Here is a 17,123-nt window from a genome sequence, read left to right as displayed (position 1 = left end):
GGAGGCCCGTACCGTCTCTCCGGAGCATGACGGAGGCCTATACTGTCCTCATCTGTCACATCTGTTTGACTGGTACCAAAAGCAGAGCTTCCCCACCACCAACAGAACATCCTCACCAGTCTTTACTGGTACCAAAGGCAGAGCTTCCCCACCACCAGCAGAACATCCTCACCAGTCTTTACTGGTACCAAAAGCAGAGCTTCCCCACCACCAACAGAACATCCTCACCAGTCTTTACTGGTACCAAAAGCAGAGCTTCCCCACCACCAACAGAACATCCTCACCAGTCTTTACTGGTACCAAAAGCAGAGCTTCCCCACCACCAACAGAACATCCTCACCAGTCTTTACTGGTACCAAAAGCAGAGCTTCCCCACCACCAACAGAACATCCTCACCAGTCTTTACTGGTACCAAAGGCAGAGCTTCCCCACCACCAGCAGAACATCCCCACCAGTCTTTACTGGTACCAAAGGCAGAGCTTCCCCACCATGAGCAGAACATCCTCACCAGTCTTTACTGGTACCAAAGGCAGAGCTTCCCCACCATGAGCAGAACATCCTCACCAGTCTTTACTGGTATCAAAGGCAGAGCTCCCCCACCATGAGCAGAACATCCTCACCAGTCTTTACTGGTACCAAAGGCAGAGCTTCCCCACCACCAGCAGAACATCCTCACCAGTCTTTACTGGTACCAAAAGCAGAGCTTCCCCACCACCAACAGAACATCCTCACCAGTCTTTACTGGTACCAAAGGCAGAGCTTCCCCACCACCAACAGAACATCCTCACCAGTCTTTACTGGTACCAAAAGCAGAGCTTCCCCACCACCAGCAGAACATCCTCACCAGTCTTTACTGGTACCAAAGGCAGAGCTTCCCCACCATGAGCAGAACATCCTCACCAGTCTTTACTGGTACCAAAGGCAGAGCTTCCCCACCACCAGCAGAACATCCTCACCAGTCTTTACTGGTACCAAAGGCAGAGCTTCCCCACCATGAGCAGAACATCCTCACCAGTCTTTACTGGTACCAAAGGCAGAGCTTCCCCACCATGAGCAGAACATCCTCACCAGTCTTTACTGGTACCAAAGGCAGAGCTTCCCCACCATGAGCAGAACATCCTCACCAGTCTTTACTGGTATTAAAGGCAGAGCTCCCCCACCATGAGCAGAACATCCTCACCAGTCTTTACTGGTATCAAAGGCAGAGCTCCCCCACCATGAGCAGAACATCCTCACCAGTCTTTACTGGTACCAAAGGCAGAGCTTCCCCACCACCAGCAGAACATCCTCACCAGTCTTTACTGGTACCAAAGGCAGAGCTTCCCCACCACCAGCAGAACATCCTCACCAGTCTTTACTGGTACCAAAGGCAGAGCTTCCCCACCATGAGCAGAACATCCTCACCAGTCTTTACTGGTACCAAAAGCAGAGCTTCCCCACCACCAACAGAACATCCTCACCAGTCTTTACTGGTACCAAAGGCAGAGCTTCCCCACCACCAGCAGAACATCCTCACCAGTCTTTACTGGTACCAAAGGCAGAGCTTCCCCACCATGAGCAGAACATCCTCACCAGTCTTTACTGGTACCAAAGGCAGAGCTTCCCCACCATGAGCAGAACATCCTCACCAGTCTTTACTGGTACCAAAGGCAGAGCTTCCCCACCACCAGCAGAACATCCTCACCAGTCTTTACTGGTACCAAAAGCAGAGCTTCCCCACCACCAACAGAACATCCTCACCAGTCTTTACTGGTACCAAAGGCAGAGCTTCCCCACCACCAACAGAACATCCTCACCAGTCTTTACTGGTACCAAAAGCAGAGCTTCCCCACCACCAGCAGAACATCCTCACCAGTCTTTACTGGTACCAAAGGCAGAGCTTCCCCACCATGAGCAGAACATCCTCACCAGTCTTTACTGGTACCAAAGGCAGAGCTTCCCCACCACCAGCAGAACATCCTCACCAGTCTTTACTGGTACCAAAGGCAGAGCTTCCCCACCATGAGCAGAACATCCTCACCAGTCTTTACTGGTACCAAAGGCAGAGCTTCCCCACCATGAGCAGAACATCCTCACCAGTCTTTACTGGTACCAAAGGCAGAGCTTCCCCACCATGAGCAGAACATCCTCACCAGTCTTTACTGGTATCAAAGGCAGAGCTCCCCCACCATGAGCAGAACATCCTCACCAGTCTTTACTGGTATCAAAGGCAGAGCTCCCCCACCATGAGCAGAACATCCTCACCAGTCTTTACTGGTACCAAAGGCAGAGCTTCCCCACCACCAGCAGAACATCCTCACCAGTCTTATTGACCAACATCAAGGTGGTTTTACCTGTCTCTGCAGTGTCACAGCATTACAGGACTGTTGTCCCTCGACGATGCGGATCAGCAGACTGATCCAGGCCGAAGTACTGAGAGTTGAACACATCTGGGGCTGGAGGGCCATGCTGCGGATGAAACCCAGAGTACACCAGCTACGATGCTGCTCCCTGGATACCAGCCGGTGAGAAGGACAACCTGAGGGTAGAGGTCAGAGGTCAGGACAGAGAGTACACCAGCTACGATGCTGCTCCCTGGATACCAGCCGGTGAGATGGACAACCTGAGGGTAGAGGTCAGAGGTCAGGACAGAGAGTACACCAGCTACGATGCTGCTCCCTGGATACCAGCCGGTGAGAAGGACAACCTGAGGGTAGAGGTCAGAGGTCAGGACAGAGAGTACACCAGCTACAATGCTGCTCCCTGGATACCAGCCGGTGAGAACCTGAGGGTAGAGGTCAGGACAGAGAGTACACCAGCTACGATGCTGCTCCCTGGATACCAGCCGGTGAGAACCTGAGGGTAGAGGTCAGGACAGACATTTCTCAGGGCTGATTCCATCTACATAGTGGGTTACCTGTCTTGTCGTTGGCTCCACTCTCCACCAGCATGCGGAGAAGACCACAGAGGGTCCGTGTGGCGTCTGTCTGCATCACCTCAGAGTAGATCCCAGCAGACAGAGACAAGGTCTTCAACAGGTTCACTGTACTGGTCAACAACATGGCTGTGGGGTGGGCACTCTTATCTAGCACCTCTCCTTCTAGGACACACACAGGAACATACATTAGAGAAAAGGTCTGTCTGACTTGTTATTTCACCTCAGTGACACACTGGAAAAAGCACTTGCTTTGATCATTGTTGATGTAGACCTTAAGAAATCTAATTTAACTGATTTGATTGCATCAGGGAGTGTATTGTGTATATACAGTACCAGTCAGTAGTTTGGACACACCTACTTATTCAAGGGTTTTTCTTTATTTTTACTATTTTCTACATTGTAGAATAATAGTGAAGACAACAAAACTATGAAATAACACATATGGAATCATGTAGTAACCAAAAAAGTGGTTAACAGATGAAAATATATCTTTGATTTTAGATTCTTCAAAGTAGCCACCCTTTGCCTTGAGGACAGCTTTGCACACTCTTGGCATTCTCTCAACCAGCTTCATGAGGAATGCTTTTCCAACAGTCTTGAAGGAGTTCCCTCATATGCTGAGCACATGTTGGCTGCTTTTCCTTCACTCTGCAGTCCAACTCATCCCAAACCATCTCAATTGGGTTGAGGTCGGGTGATTGCGTAGGTCAGGTCATCTGATATGCTGTATATACTGACCAGAGGGTGTGTGGGTATATATATATATATATACACACACAGACCAGGGGGTGTATATATACTGACCAGGGGGTGTATATACTGACCAGGGGGTGTATATATACTGACCAGGGGGTGTTTATATACTGACCAGGGGGTGTATATATACTGACCAGGGGGTGTATATATACTGACCAGGGGGTGTATATATACTGACCAGGGGGTGTATATATACTGACCAGGGGGTGTATATATACTGACCAGGGGGTGTATATATATTGACCAGGGGGTGTATATATACTGACCAGGGGGTGTATATATACTGACCAGGGGGTGTATATATACTGACCAGGGGGTGTATATAGTGACCAGGGGGTGTATATATACTGACCAGGGGGTGTATATATACTGGCCAGGGGGTGTATATATACTGACCAGGGGGTGTATATATACTGACCAGAGGGTGTATATATACTGACCAGAGGGTGTATATATACTGACCAGGGGGTGTATATATACTGACCAGGGGGTGTATATATACTGACCAGGGGGTGTATATATACTGACCAGGGGGTGTATATATACTGACCAGGGGGTGTATATATACTGACCAGGGGGTGTATATATACTGACCAGGGGGTGTATATATACTGACCAGGGGGTGTATATATACTGACCAGGGGGTGTATATATACTGACCAGGGGGTGTATATATACTGACCAGGGGGTGTATATATACTGACCAGGGGGTGTATATAGTGACCAGGGGGTGTATATATTGACCAGGGGGTGTATATATACTGACCAGGGGGTGTATATATACTGACCAGGGGATGTATATATTGACCAGGGGGTGTATATATTGACCAGGGGGTGTATATATACTGACCAGGGGGTGTATATATACTGACCAGGGGGTGTATATATACTGACCAGGGGGTGTATATATACTGACCAGGGGGTGTATATATACACTGACCAGGGGGTGTATATATACACTGACCAGGGGGTGTATATATACACTGACCAGGGGGTGTATATATACACTGACCAGGGGGTGTATATATACACTGACCAGGGGGTGTATATATACACTGACCAGGGGGTGTATATATACACTGACCAGGGGGTGTATATATACACTGACCAGGGGGTGTATATATACACTGACCAGGGGGTGTATATATACACTGACCAGGGGGTGTATATATACACTGACCAGGGGGTGTATATATACACTGACCAGGGGGTGTATATATACACTGACCAGGGGGTGTATATATACACTGACCAGGGGGTGTATATATACACTGACCAGGGGGTGTATATATACACTGACCAGGGGGTGTATATATACACTGACCAGGGGGTGTATATATACACTGACCAGGGGGTGTATATATACACTGACCAGGGGGTGTATATATACACTGACCAGGGGGTGTATATATACACTGACCAGGGGGTGTATATATACACTGACCAGGGGGTGTATATATACACTGACCAGGGGGTGTATATATACACTGACCAGGGGGTGTATATATACACTGACCAGGGGGTGTATATATACACTGACCAGGGGGTGTATATATACACTGACCAGGGGGTGTATATATACACTGACCAGGGGGTGTATATATACACTGACCAGGGGGTGTATATATACACTGACCAGGGGGTGTATATATACACTGACCAGGGGGTGTATATATACACTGACCAGGGGGTGTATATATACACTGACCAGGGGGTGTATATATACACTGACCAGGGGGTGTATATATACACTGACCAGGGGGTGTATATATACACTGACCAGGGGGTGTATATATACACTGACCAGGGGGTGTATATATACACTGACCAGGGGGTGTATATATACACTGACCAGGGGGTGTATATATACACTGACCAGGGGGTGTATATATACACTGACCAGGGGGTGTATATATACACTGACCAGGGGGTGTATATATACACTGACCAGGGGGTGTATATATACACTGACCAGGGGGTGTATATATACACTGACCAGGGGGTGTATATATACACTGACCAGGGGGTGTATATATACACTGACCAGGGGGTGTATATATACACTGACCAGGGGGTGTATATATACACTGACCAGGGGGTGTATATATACTGACCAGGGGGTGTATATATACTGACCAGGGGGTGTATATATACTGACCAGGGGGTGTATATATACTGACCAGGGGGTGTATATATACTGACCAGGGGGTGTATATATACTGACCAGGGGGTGTATATATACTGACCAGGGGGTGTATATGGTGACCAGGGGGTGTATATGGTGACCAGGGGGTGTATATATACTGACCAGGGGGTGTATATATACTGACCAGGGGGTGTATATAGTGACCAGGGGGTGTATATAGTGACCAGGGGGTGTATATAGTGACCAGGGGGTGTATATACTGACCAGGGGGTGTATATACTGACCAGGGGGTGTATATAGTGACCATTGGGTGTATATAGTGACCATTGGGTGTATATAGTGACCAGGGGGTGTATATAGTGACCAGGGGGTGTATATAGAGACCAGGGGGTGTATATATACTGACCAGGGGGTGTATATAGTGACCAGGGGGTGTATATACTGACCAGGGGGTGTATATACTGACCAGGGGGTGTATATAGTGACCAGGGGGTGTATATATACTGACCAGGGGGTGTGTATAGTGACCAGGGGGTGTATATACTGACCAGGGGGTGTATATATACTGACCAGGGGGTGTATATATACTGACCAGGGGGTGTATATATACTGACCAGGGGGTGTATATAGTGACCAGGGGGTGTATATATACTGACCAGGGGTTGTATATATACTGACCAGGGGGTGTGTATAGTGACCAGGGGGTGTATATAGAGACCAGGGGGTGTATATAGAGACCAGGGGGTGTATATATACTGACCAGGGGGTGTATATAGAGACCAGGGGGTGTATATATACTGACCAGGGGGTGTATATAGTGACCGGGGGGTGTATATAGAGACCAGGGGGTGTATATAGAGACCAGGGGGTGTATATAGAGACCAGGGGGTGTATATACTGACCAGGGGGTGTATAGTGACCAGGGGGTGTATTTATACTGACCAGGGGGTGTATATATACTGACCAGGGGGTGTATATAGTGACCAGGGGGTGTATATATACTGACCAGGGGGTGTATATATACTGACCAGGGGGTGTGTATAGTGACCAGGGGGTGTGTATAGTGACCAGGGGGTGTGTATAGTGACCAGGGGGTGTGTATAGTGACCAGGGGGTGTGTATAGAGACCAGGGGGTGTATATAGAGACCAGGGGGTGTATATATACTGACCAGGGGGTGTATATAGTGACCAGGGGGTGTATATAGAGACCAGGGGGTGTATATACTGACCAGGGGGTGTATATACTGACCAGGGGGTGTATATAGTGACCAGGGGGTGTATATAGTGACCAGGGGGTGTATATAGTGACCAGGGGGTGTATATAGAGACCAGGGGGTGTATATAGAGACCAGGGGGTGTATATATACTGACCAGTGTCATCCTCGGTATCAGAGTCTTCAGTAGCAGGCTGGGAGGCAGGCGGGGGCTCGGACAGTTTCAGGTCGTATTTGCCCTCCTTGCCCATCCTGTAGGAGTTGGTACTGCTGGTATCCCACTGTACCCGTATCCAACCATCCTCACCCAGCTCCCCTATCACCCGGCCCAGACCCGGCGCAGGACCGTCCTACACAGAGAATAACATTTTTAGTCATTTAGCACAAGGGTTCTCCAACTTTTTCACTCAGACCCCCCTTCCAGCATTGGGAAAGAGCCCCCCCCCCCCCCCCCCCCCCCATGTTTATTTCAATGGCCACCTTGTACATTCTACTATTACAACTTTAAAGAGTAAGTTGAACAGATGACATTCATATTCTGACAATCTCTGAAACTCACTTAGATGATACCTTTGATGATACAAGGGTATCAATACAAGGTTATAACATTTACAGAAAATACAGAAATGCCAAAGGTGGAGGTGTTGCTGTTTATTTTCAGAACCACATTCCTGTAAAGCTTAGAGACGATCTCATGTTAAATACTGTTGATGTAATATGGCTACAGGTTCATCTGCCTCACCTAAAGCCCATTATGGTGGGAAGCTGCTATAGACCACCAAGTGTTTAAAGTCAGTATCTGGATAATGTGTGTGAAATGCTTGCTCCTCAGGATCCCTAATAAACCCCAGGAAGAGTAGCTGCTGCCTTGGCAGGAACTAATGGGGATCCATAATAAACCCCAGGAAGAGTAGCTGCTGCCTTGGCAGGAACTAATGGGGATCCATAATAAACCCCAGGAAGAGTAGCTGCTGCCTTGGCAGGAACTAATGGGGATCCATAATAAACCCCAGGAAGAGTAGCTGCTGCCTTGACAGGAACTAATGGGGATCCATAATAAACCCCAGGAGGAGTAGCTGCTGCCTTGGCAGGAACTAATGGGGATCCATAATAAACCCCAGGAAGAGTAGCTGCTGCCTTGGTAGGTACTACTGGGGATCCATAATAAACCCCAGGAAGAGTAGCTGCTGCCTTGGCAGGAACTAATGGGGATCCATAATAAACCCCAGGAAGAGTAGCTGCTGCCTTGGCAGGAACTAATGGGGATCCATAATAAACCCCAGGAAGAGTAGCCGCTGCCTTGGCAGGAACTAATGGGGATCCATAATAAACCCCAGGAAGAGTAGCTGCTGCCTTGGCAGGAACTAATGGGGATCCATAATAAACCCCAGGAAGAGTAGCTGCTGCCTTGGCAGGAACTAATGGGGATCCATAATAAACCCCAGGAAGAGTAGCTGCTGCCTTGGCAGGAACTAATGGGGATCCATAATAAACCCCAGGAAGAGTAGCCGCTGCCTTGGCAGGAACTAATGGGGATCCATAATAAACCCCAGGAAGAGTAGCTGCTGCCTTGGCAGGAACTAACGGGGATCCATAATAAACCCCAGGAAGAGTAGCTGCTGCCTTGGCAGGAACTAATGGGGATCCATAATAAACCCCAGGAAGAGTAGCTGCTGCCTTGTCAGGAACTAATGGAGATCCATAATAAACCCCAGGAAGAGTAGCTGCTGCCTTGGCAGGAACTAATGGGGATCCATAATAAACCCTAGGAAGAGTAGCTGCTGCCTTGGCAGGAACTAATGGGGATCCATAATATACCCAAGGAAGAGTAGCTGATGCCTTGGCAGGAACTAATGGGGATCCATAATAAACCCCAGGAAGAGTAGCTGCTGCCTTGGCAGGAACTAATGGGGATCCATAATAAACCCCAGGAAGAGTAGCTGCTGCCTTGGCAGGAACTAATGGGTATCCATAATAAACCCCAGGAAGAGTAGCTGCTGCCTTGACAGGAACTAATGGGGATCTATAATAAACCCCAGGAAGAGTAGCTGCTGCCTTGGCAGGAACTAATGGGGATCCATAATAAACCCCAGGAAGAGTAGCTGCTGCCTTGGCAGGAACTAATGGGGATCCATAATAAACCCCAGGAAGAGTAGCTGCTGCCTTGGCAGGAACTAATGGGGATCCATAATAAACCCCAGGAAGAGTAGCTGCTGCCTTGGCAGGAACTAATGGGTATCCATAATAAACCCCAGAAAGAGTAGCTGCTGCCCTGGCAGGAACTAATGGGGATCCATAATAAACCCCAGGAAGAGTAGCTGCTGCCTTGGCAGGAACTAAATGGGGATCCATAATAAACCCCAGGAAGAGTAGCTGCTGCCTTGGCAGGAACTAATGGGGATCCATAATAAACCCCAGGAAGAGTAGCTGCTGCCTTGGCAGGAACTAATGGGGATCCATAATAAACCCCAGGAAGAGTAGCTGCTGCCTTGGCAGGAACTAATGAGGATTCATAATAAACCCCAGGAAGAGTAGCTGCTGCCTTGGCAGGAACTAATGGGGATCCATAATAAACCCCAGGAAGAGTAGCTGCTGCCTTGGCAGGAACTAATGAGGATCCATAATAAACCCCAGGAAGAGTAGCTGCTGCCTTGGCAGGAACTAATGGGTATCCATAATAAACCCCAGGAAGAGTAGCTGCTGCTTTGGCAGGAACTAATGGGGATCCATAATAAACCCGAGGAAGAGTAGCTGCTGCCTTGGCAGGAACTAAATGGGGATCCATAATAAACCCCAGGAAGAGTAGCTGCTGCCTTGGCAGGAACTAATGGGGATCCATAATAAACCCCAGGAAGAGTAGCTGCTGCCTTGGCAGGAACTAATGGGGATCCATAATAAACCCCAGGAAGAGTAGCTGCTGCCTTGGCAGGAACTAATGGGGATCCCTAATAAACCCCAGGAAGAGTAGCTGATACAGATCAGTTTTTGACCTGATCTCCCCACTTCCAGTCCAGTCTCCTCATACTTAGTGAATCATTCTAAACTAGTAGTATTTATAGTAGTAGTAGTATTATTAATAGTAGTAGTAGTAGTATACCAGTAGTATACAATACCAGTAGTACTACAGTAATTGACCTGATCTCCCCACTTCCAGTCCAGTCCTCTCATCACTCTGGTTCCGATCTTCATCATGGCGGCTAGTTCAGGCCCCGAGGCGGGCAGGGGAGTGGGGGTCGCCTCCTTTCGGCTCTCCTCCAGTACCGTAGCTGACCCCCCGTGACCTCTCGACCCCAGCTCCTCCTCACTGCTGTCTGTACTGGGGCCTGGAAACAATAGTCAATAACAGACAATAACCGTGTGTGTGTGTGTGTGTGTGTACACCTATATGAGTGTGAAAGGGCATCGTCCATGCTGCCAGTCCTCACCTATGAGTCTGAGGATGCTCTGCGTGAGAGCCAGGGTCCCAGAGTTGAGCAGCAGAGCCAGGCTGTTGGCGCCGTGTTTCAGAGACAGCATGTGGAGCATGGAGAGAAGGAAACGGGCCTGAGGGATGGTACCCAGGCTGGGACCGGCCGGGTTCTCATTGGTAATGGTCTGGAGAGGAACGGGCTGTACACCTGCAGTACACATGGGTACAACCCAGAGTGACAGAGTTAGGTCATTACATTATATAGGTTAAAGGCTACGTGGAGCCATGTTGGTAACCTCTATTAAAGACCATGTTAGTAACCTCTATTAAAGGCCATGTTAGTAACCTCTACTAAAGGCTACGTGGAGCCATGTTGGTAACCTCTATTAAAGGCTTCGTGGAGCCATGTTAGTAACCTCTACTAAAGGCTACGTGGAGCCGTGTTAGTAACCTCTACTAAAGGCTACGTGGAGCCATGTTAGTAACCTCTATTAAAGGCCATGTTAGTAACCTCTACTAAAGGCTACGTGGAGCCGTGTTAGTAACCTCTACTAAAGGCTACGTGGAGCCATGTTAGTAACCTCTATTAAAGGCCATGTTAGTAACCTCTACTAAAGGCTACGTGGCGCCGTGTTAGTAACCTCTACTAAAGGCTACGTGGAGCCATGTTAGTAACCTCTATTAAAGGCCATGTTAGTAACCTCTACTAAAGGCCATGTTAGTGTCCTCTATTAAAGGCCATGTTAGTAACCTCTATTAAAGGCTATGGGGAGCCATGTTAGTAACCTCTATTAAAGGCTACGTGGAGCCATGTTAGTAACCTCTACTAAAGGCCATGTTAGTAACCTCTATTAAAGGCCATGTTAGTAACCTCTATTAAAGGCTATGGGGAGCCATGTTAGTAACCTCTATTAAAGGCTACGTGGAGCCATGTTAGTAACCTCTACTAAAGGCCATGTTAGTAACCTCTACTAAAGGCCATGTTAGTAACCTCTACTAAAGGCCATGTTAGTAACCTCTATTAAAGGCTACGTGGAGCCATGTTAGTAACCTCTATTAAAGGCTACGTGGAGCCATGTTAGTAACCTCTACTAAAGGCCATGTTAGTAACCTCTACTAAAGGCCATGTTAGTAACCTCTACTAAAGGCCATGTTAGTAACCTCTACTAAAGGCTACGTGGAGCCATGGTAGTAACCTCTATTAAAGGCTACGTGGAGCCATGGTAGTAGCCTCTATTAAAGGCTACGTGGAGCCATGTTAGTAACCTCTATTAAAGGCTACGTGGAGCCATGTTAGTAACCTCTACTAAAGGCTACGTGGAGCCATGTTAGTAACCTCTATTAAAGGCCATGTTAGTAACCTCTACTAAAGGCCATGTTAGTAACCTCTACGTGGAGCCATGTTAGTAACCTCTACTAAAGGCCATGTTAGTAACCTCTACGTGGAGCCATGTTAGTAACCTCTACGTGGAGCCATGTTAGTAACCTCTACTAAAGGCCATGTTAGTAACCTCTACTAAAGGCCACGTGGGGCCATGTTAGTAACCTCTACTAAAGGCCATGTCTGTAACCTCTGCTAAAGGCCACGTGGAGCCATGTTAGTAACCTCTACTAAAGGCCATGTATGTAACCTCTATTAAAGGCTACGTGGAGCCATGTTAGTAACCTCTATTAAAGGCTACGTGGAGCCATGTTAGTAACCTCTACTAAAGGCTACGTGGAGCCATGTTAGTAACCTCTATTAAAGGCTACGTGGAGCCATGTTAGTAAACTCTACTAAAATCCATGTTAGTAACCTCTACTAAAGGCCATGTCCGTAACCTCTACTAAAGACTACGTGAGGCCATGTTAGTAACCTCTACTAAAGGCCATGTCTGTAACCTCTACTAAAGGTCACGTGGAGCCATGTTAGTAATCTCTACTAAAGGCCATGTCTGTAACCTCTATTAAAGGCTACGTGGAGCCATGTTAGTAACCTCTATTAAAGGCTACGTGGCGCCATGTTAGTAACCTCTATTAAAGGCTACGTGGAGCCATGTTAGTAACCTCTACTAAAGGCTACGTGGAGCCATGTTAGTAACCTCTACTAAAGGCTACGTGGAGCCATGTTAGTAACCTCTACTAAAGGCTACGTGGAGCCATGTTAGTAACCTCTATTAAAGGCTACGTGGAGCCATGTTAGTAACCTCTACTAAAGGCTACGTGGAGCCATGTTAGTAACCTCTACTAAAGGCTACGTGGAGCCATGTTAGTAACCTCTATTAAAGGCTACGGGGAGCCATGTTAGTAACCTCTACTAAAGGCTACGTGGAGCCATGTTAGTAACCTCTATTAAAGGCTACGGGGAGCCATGTTAGTAACCTCTACTAAAGGCTACGTGGAGCCATGTTAGTAACCTCTACGTGGAGCCATGTTAGTAACCTCTACTAAAGGCCATGTTAGTAACCTCTACGTGGAGCCATGTTAGTAACCTCTACGTGGAGCCATGTTAGTAACCTCTACTAAAGGCCATGTTAGTAACCTCTACTAAAGGCCACGTGGGGCCATGTTAGTAACCTCTACTAAAGGCCATGTCTGTAACCTCTGCTAAAGGCCACGTGGAGCCATGTTAGTAACCTCTACTAAAGGCCATGTATGTAACCTCTATTAAAGGCTACGTGGAGCCATGTTAGTAACCTCTATTAAAGGCTACGTGGAGCCATGTTAGTAACCTCTACTAAAGGCTACGTGGAGCCATGTTAGTAACCTCTATTAAAGGCTACGTGGAGCCATGTTAGTAAACTCTACTAAAATCCATGTTAGTAACCTCTACTAAAGGCCATGTCCGTAACCTCTACTAAAGACTACGTGAGGCCATGTTAGTAACCTCTACTAAAGGCCATGTCTGTAACCTCTACTAAAGGTCACGTGGAGCCATGTTAGTAATCTCTACTAAAGGCCATGTCTGTAACCTCTATTAAAGGCTACGTGGAGCCATGTTAGTAACCTCTATTAAAGGCTACGTGGCGCCATGTTAGTAACCTCTATTAAAGGCTACGTGGAGCCATGTTAGTAACCTCTACTAAAGGCTACGTGGAGCCATGTTAGTAACCTCTACTAAAGGCTACGTGGAGCCATGTTAGTAACCTCTACTAAAGGCTACGTGGAGCCATGTTAGTAACCTCTATTAAAGGCTACGTGGAGCCATGTTAGTAACCTCTACTAAAGGCTACGTGGAGCCATGTTAGTAACCTCTACTAAAGGCTACGTGGAGCCATGTTAGTAACCTCTATTAAAGGCTACGGGGAGCCATGTTAGTAACCTCTACTAAAGGCTACGTGGAGCCATGTTAGTAACCTCTATTAAAGGCTACGGGGAGCCATGTTAGTAACCTCTACTAAAGGCTACGTGGAGCCATGTTAGTAACCTCTACTAAAGGCTACGTGGAGCCATGTTAGTAACCTCTACTAAAGGCTACGTGGAGCCATGTTAGTAACCTCTATTAAAGGCTACGGGGAGCCATGTCCGTAACCTCTACTAAAGGCCACGGGGAGCCATGTCCGTAACCTCTACTAAAGGCCATGTTAGTAACCTCTACTAAAGGCCATGTTAGTAACCTCTATTAAAGGCTACGTGGAGCCATGTTAGTAACCTCTATTAAAGGCCACGGGGAGCCATGTTAGTAACCTCTACTAAAGGCCACGGGGAGCCATGTTAGTAACCTCTATTAAAGGCTACGTGGAGCCATGTTAGTAACCTCTATTAAAGGCCACGGGGAGCCATGTTAGTAACCTCTATTAAAGGCCACGGGGAGCCATGTTAGTAACCTCTATTAAAGGCCACGGGGAGCCATGTTAGTAACCTCTATTAAAGGCTACGTGGAGCCATGTTAGTAACCTCTATTAAAGGCCACGGGGAGCCATGTTAGTAACCTCTATTAAAGGCCACGGGGAGCCATGTTAGTAACCTCTACTAAAGGCCATGTTAGTAACCTCTACTAAAGGCTACGTGGAGCCATGTTTAGCTCACCCAGTTGATGAAAGTTGCCGCTGGCTTCCAGCAGGATGTTGCGTAGGTTCTGGATGGACCAGGAGTACAGCTTCCCGAAGGTGACCTCTAACAACATGCGGTTGAAGGGTGGGATCAGACCTACGTCTTTCAGACAGTCGGACAGCGGCTCCCTGAGGAACACAACACACAGTAACTAACACACACCAGTAACACACACACAGTAACTAACACACACCAGTAACTAACACACAGTAACTAACACACACACACACAACACACAGTAACTAACACACACAACACACAGTAACTAACACACACACAGTAACTAACACACACAGTAACTAACACACACCAGTAACACAACACACAGTAACTAACACACACCAGTAACACAACACACAGTAACTAATACACACCAGTAACACACACACAGTAACTAACACACACCAGTAACACACACACACAGTAACTAACACACACACACACAGTAACTAACACACACACACAACACACAGTAACTAACACACACAACACACAGTAACTAACACAACACACAGTAACTAATACACACCAGTAACACACACACAGTAACTAACACACACCAGTAACACACACACACAGTAACTAACACACACCACACACAGTAACTAACACACACAACACACAGTAACTAACACACACACACAACACACAGTAACTAACACACACACACAACACACAGTAACTAACACACACAAGACACAGTAACTAACACACACAAGACACAGTAACTAACACACACAAGACACAGTAACTAACACACACACATCACACAGTAACTAACACACACACACACAACACACAGTAACTAACACACACACACACAACACACAGTAACTAACACACACACACAACACACAGTAACTAACACACACACACAACACACAGTAACTAACACACACAACACACAGTAACTAACACACACACACAACACACAGTAACTAACACACACACACAACACACAGTAACTAACACACACAACACACAGTAACTAACACACACAAGACACAGTAACTAACACACACACACATCACACAGTAACTAACACACACACACAACACACAGTAACTAACACACACACACAACACACAGTAACTAACACACACACACAACACACAGTAACTAACACACACACACAACACACAGTAACTAACACACACAACACACAGTAACTAACACACACAACACACAGTAACTAACACACACACACACATCACACAGTAACTAACACACACACACAACACACAGTAACTAACACACACACACATCACACAGTAACTAACACACACAACACACAGTAACTAACACACACAACACACAGAACACACAATAACTAACACACACACACACAGTAACTAACACACACACACAACACACAGTAACACACACACACAACACACAGTAACACACACACACAACACACAGTAACACACACACACAACACACAGTAACTAACACACACACACACAACACACAGTAACTAACACACACACACAACACACAGTAACTAACACACACACACAACACACAGTAACTAACACACACAACACACAGTAACTAACACACACAACACACAGTAACTAACACACACCAGTAACACAACACACAGTAACTAACACACACCACATCACACACACAGTAACTAACACACACCACATCACACACACAGTAACTAACACACACCACATCACACACACAGTAACTAACACACACCACATCACACACACAGTAACTAACACACACCACATCACACACACAGTAACTAACACACACCACATCACACACACAGTAACTAACACACACCACATCACACACACAGTAACTAACACACACCACATCACACACACAGTAACTAACACACACCACATCACACACACAGTAACTAACATACACCACAACACACAGTAACTAACACACACCACATCACACACACAGTAACTAACACACACCACAACACACACACAGTAACTAACATACACCACAACACACAGTAACTAACACACACCACATCACACACACAGTAACTAACACACACCAGTAACACACACACAGTAACTAACACACACCAGTAACTAACACATCACACAGTAACTAACACACACACACACAGTAACTAACACACACCAGTAACTAACACACACCAGTAACTAACACACACACACACCAGTAACTAACACACATGTGTCAGGCTACAGCCACGTCTCAGGCAAGCTCCTCAGACATTCTTTCCAGAAACTACTATAAAACCAGTGGCATGTACCCGATGTTGGTCCCCTCAGGTATGACCCTCTGCCAGCCACACAGCATGGCATACTGGACCGAGGGCAGCAAGAAGCTCTTGGAGGCCAACTTCAGCATGGTGTCAATGCCCTCCAGACGAACCTCAGCACGCTCCAACTGGAGAAGAACACAATATCAACATTAGATATTTGAGATCTGCGAAATTAGATTTGGGAGTGTAATGTCCCTTTAATATTCACCCAGAATGGTCTTCCCTGTCCTCCCCCCCCCCCCCCCTGTCCTCCCTGTCCTCCCTCCCTGTCCTCCCCTGTCCCCCCTCCCTGTCCTCCCCTGTCCTCCCTGTCCCTCCCTGTCCCCCCCCCCCTGTCCTCCCTGTCCCTCCCTGCCCCCCCCCCTGTCCTCCCTGTCCC

General features: G+C 47.2%; 1 protein-coding gene across 1 annotated transcript in view; it reads right to left on the bottom strand.

Annotated features, from left to right (window-relative positions):
• herc2 (HECT and RLD domain containing E3 ubiquitin protein ligase 2) overlaps positions 1-17,123 on the bottom strand; it is a 341,136-nt gene that overhangs the window by 219,990 nt on the left and 104,023 nt on the right. Inside the window, exons 33-39 of the mRNA XM_055943959.1 lie at positions 16,733-16,869; positions 14,452-14,603; positions 10,460-10,651; positions 10,170-10,357; positions 7,192-7,384; positions 2,897-3,079; positions 2,334-2,518 (exon numbers count right to left, since the gene is read on the bottom strand). Coding sequence (XP_055799934.1) covers positions 2,334-2,518; positions 2,897-3,079; positions 7,192-7,384; positions 10,170-10,357; positions 10,460-10,651; positions 14,452-14,603; positions 16,733-16,869 — 1,230 coding nt within the window. The remainder of the gene's footprint in view (positions 1-2,333; positions 2,519-2,896; positions 3,080-7,191; positions 7,385-10,169; positions 10,358-10,459; positions 10,652-14,451; positions 14,604-16,732; positions 16,870-17,123) is intronic.

Source organism: Salvelinus fontinalis, chromosome 14, assembly GCF_029448725.1.
Source record: "Salvelinus fontinalis isolate EN_2023a chromosome 14, ASM2944872v1, whole genome shotgun sequence".
Lineage (NCBI taxonomy): Eukaryota > Metazoa > Chordata > Actinopteri > Salmoniformes > Salmonidae > Salvelinus > Salvelinus fontinalis.
This window is presented reverse-complemented; position numbering and strand designations above follow the sequence as displayed.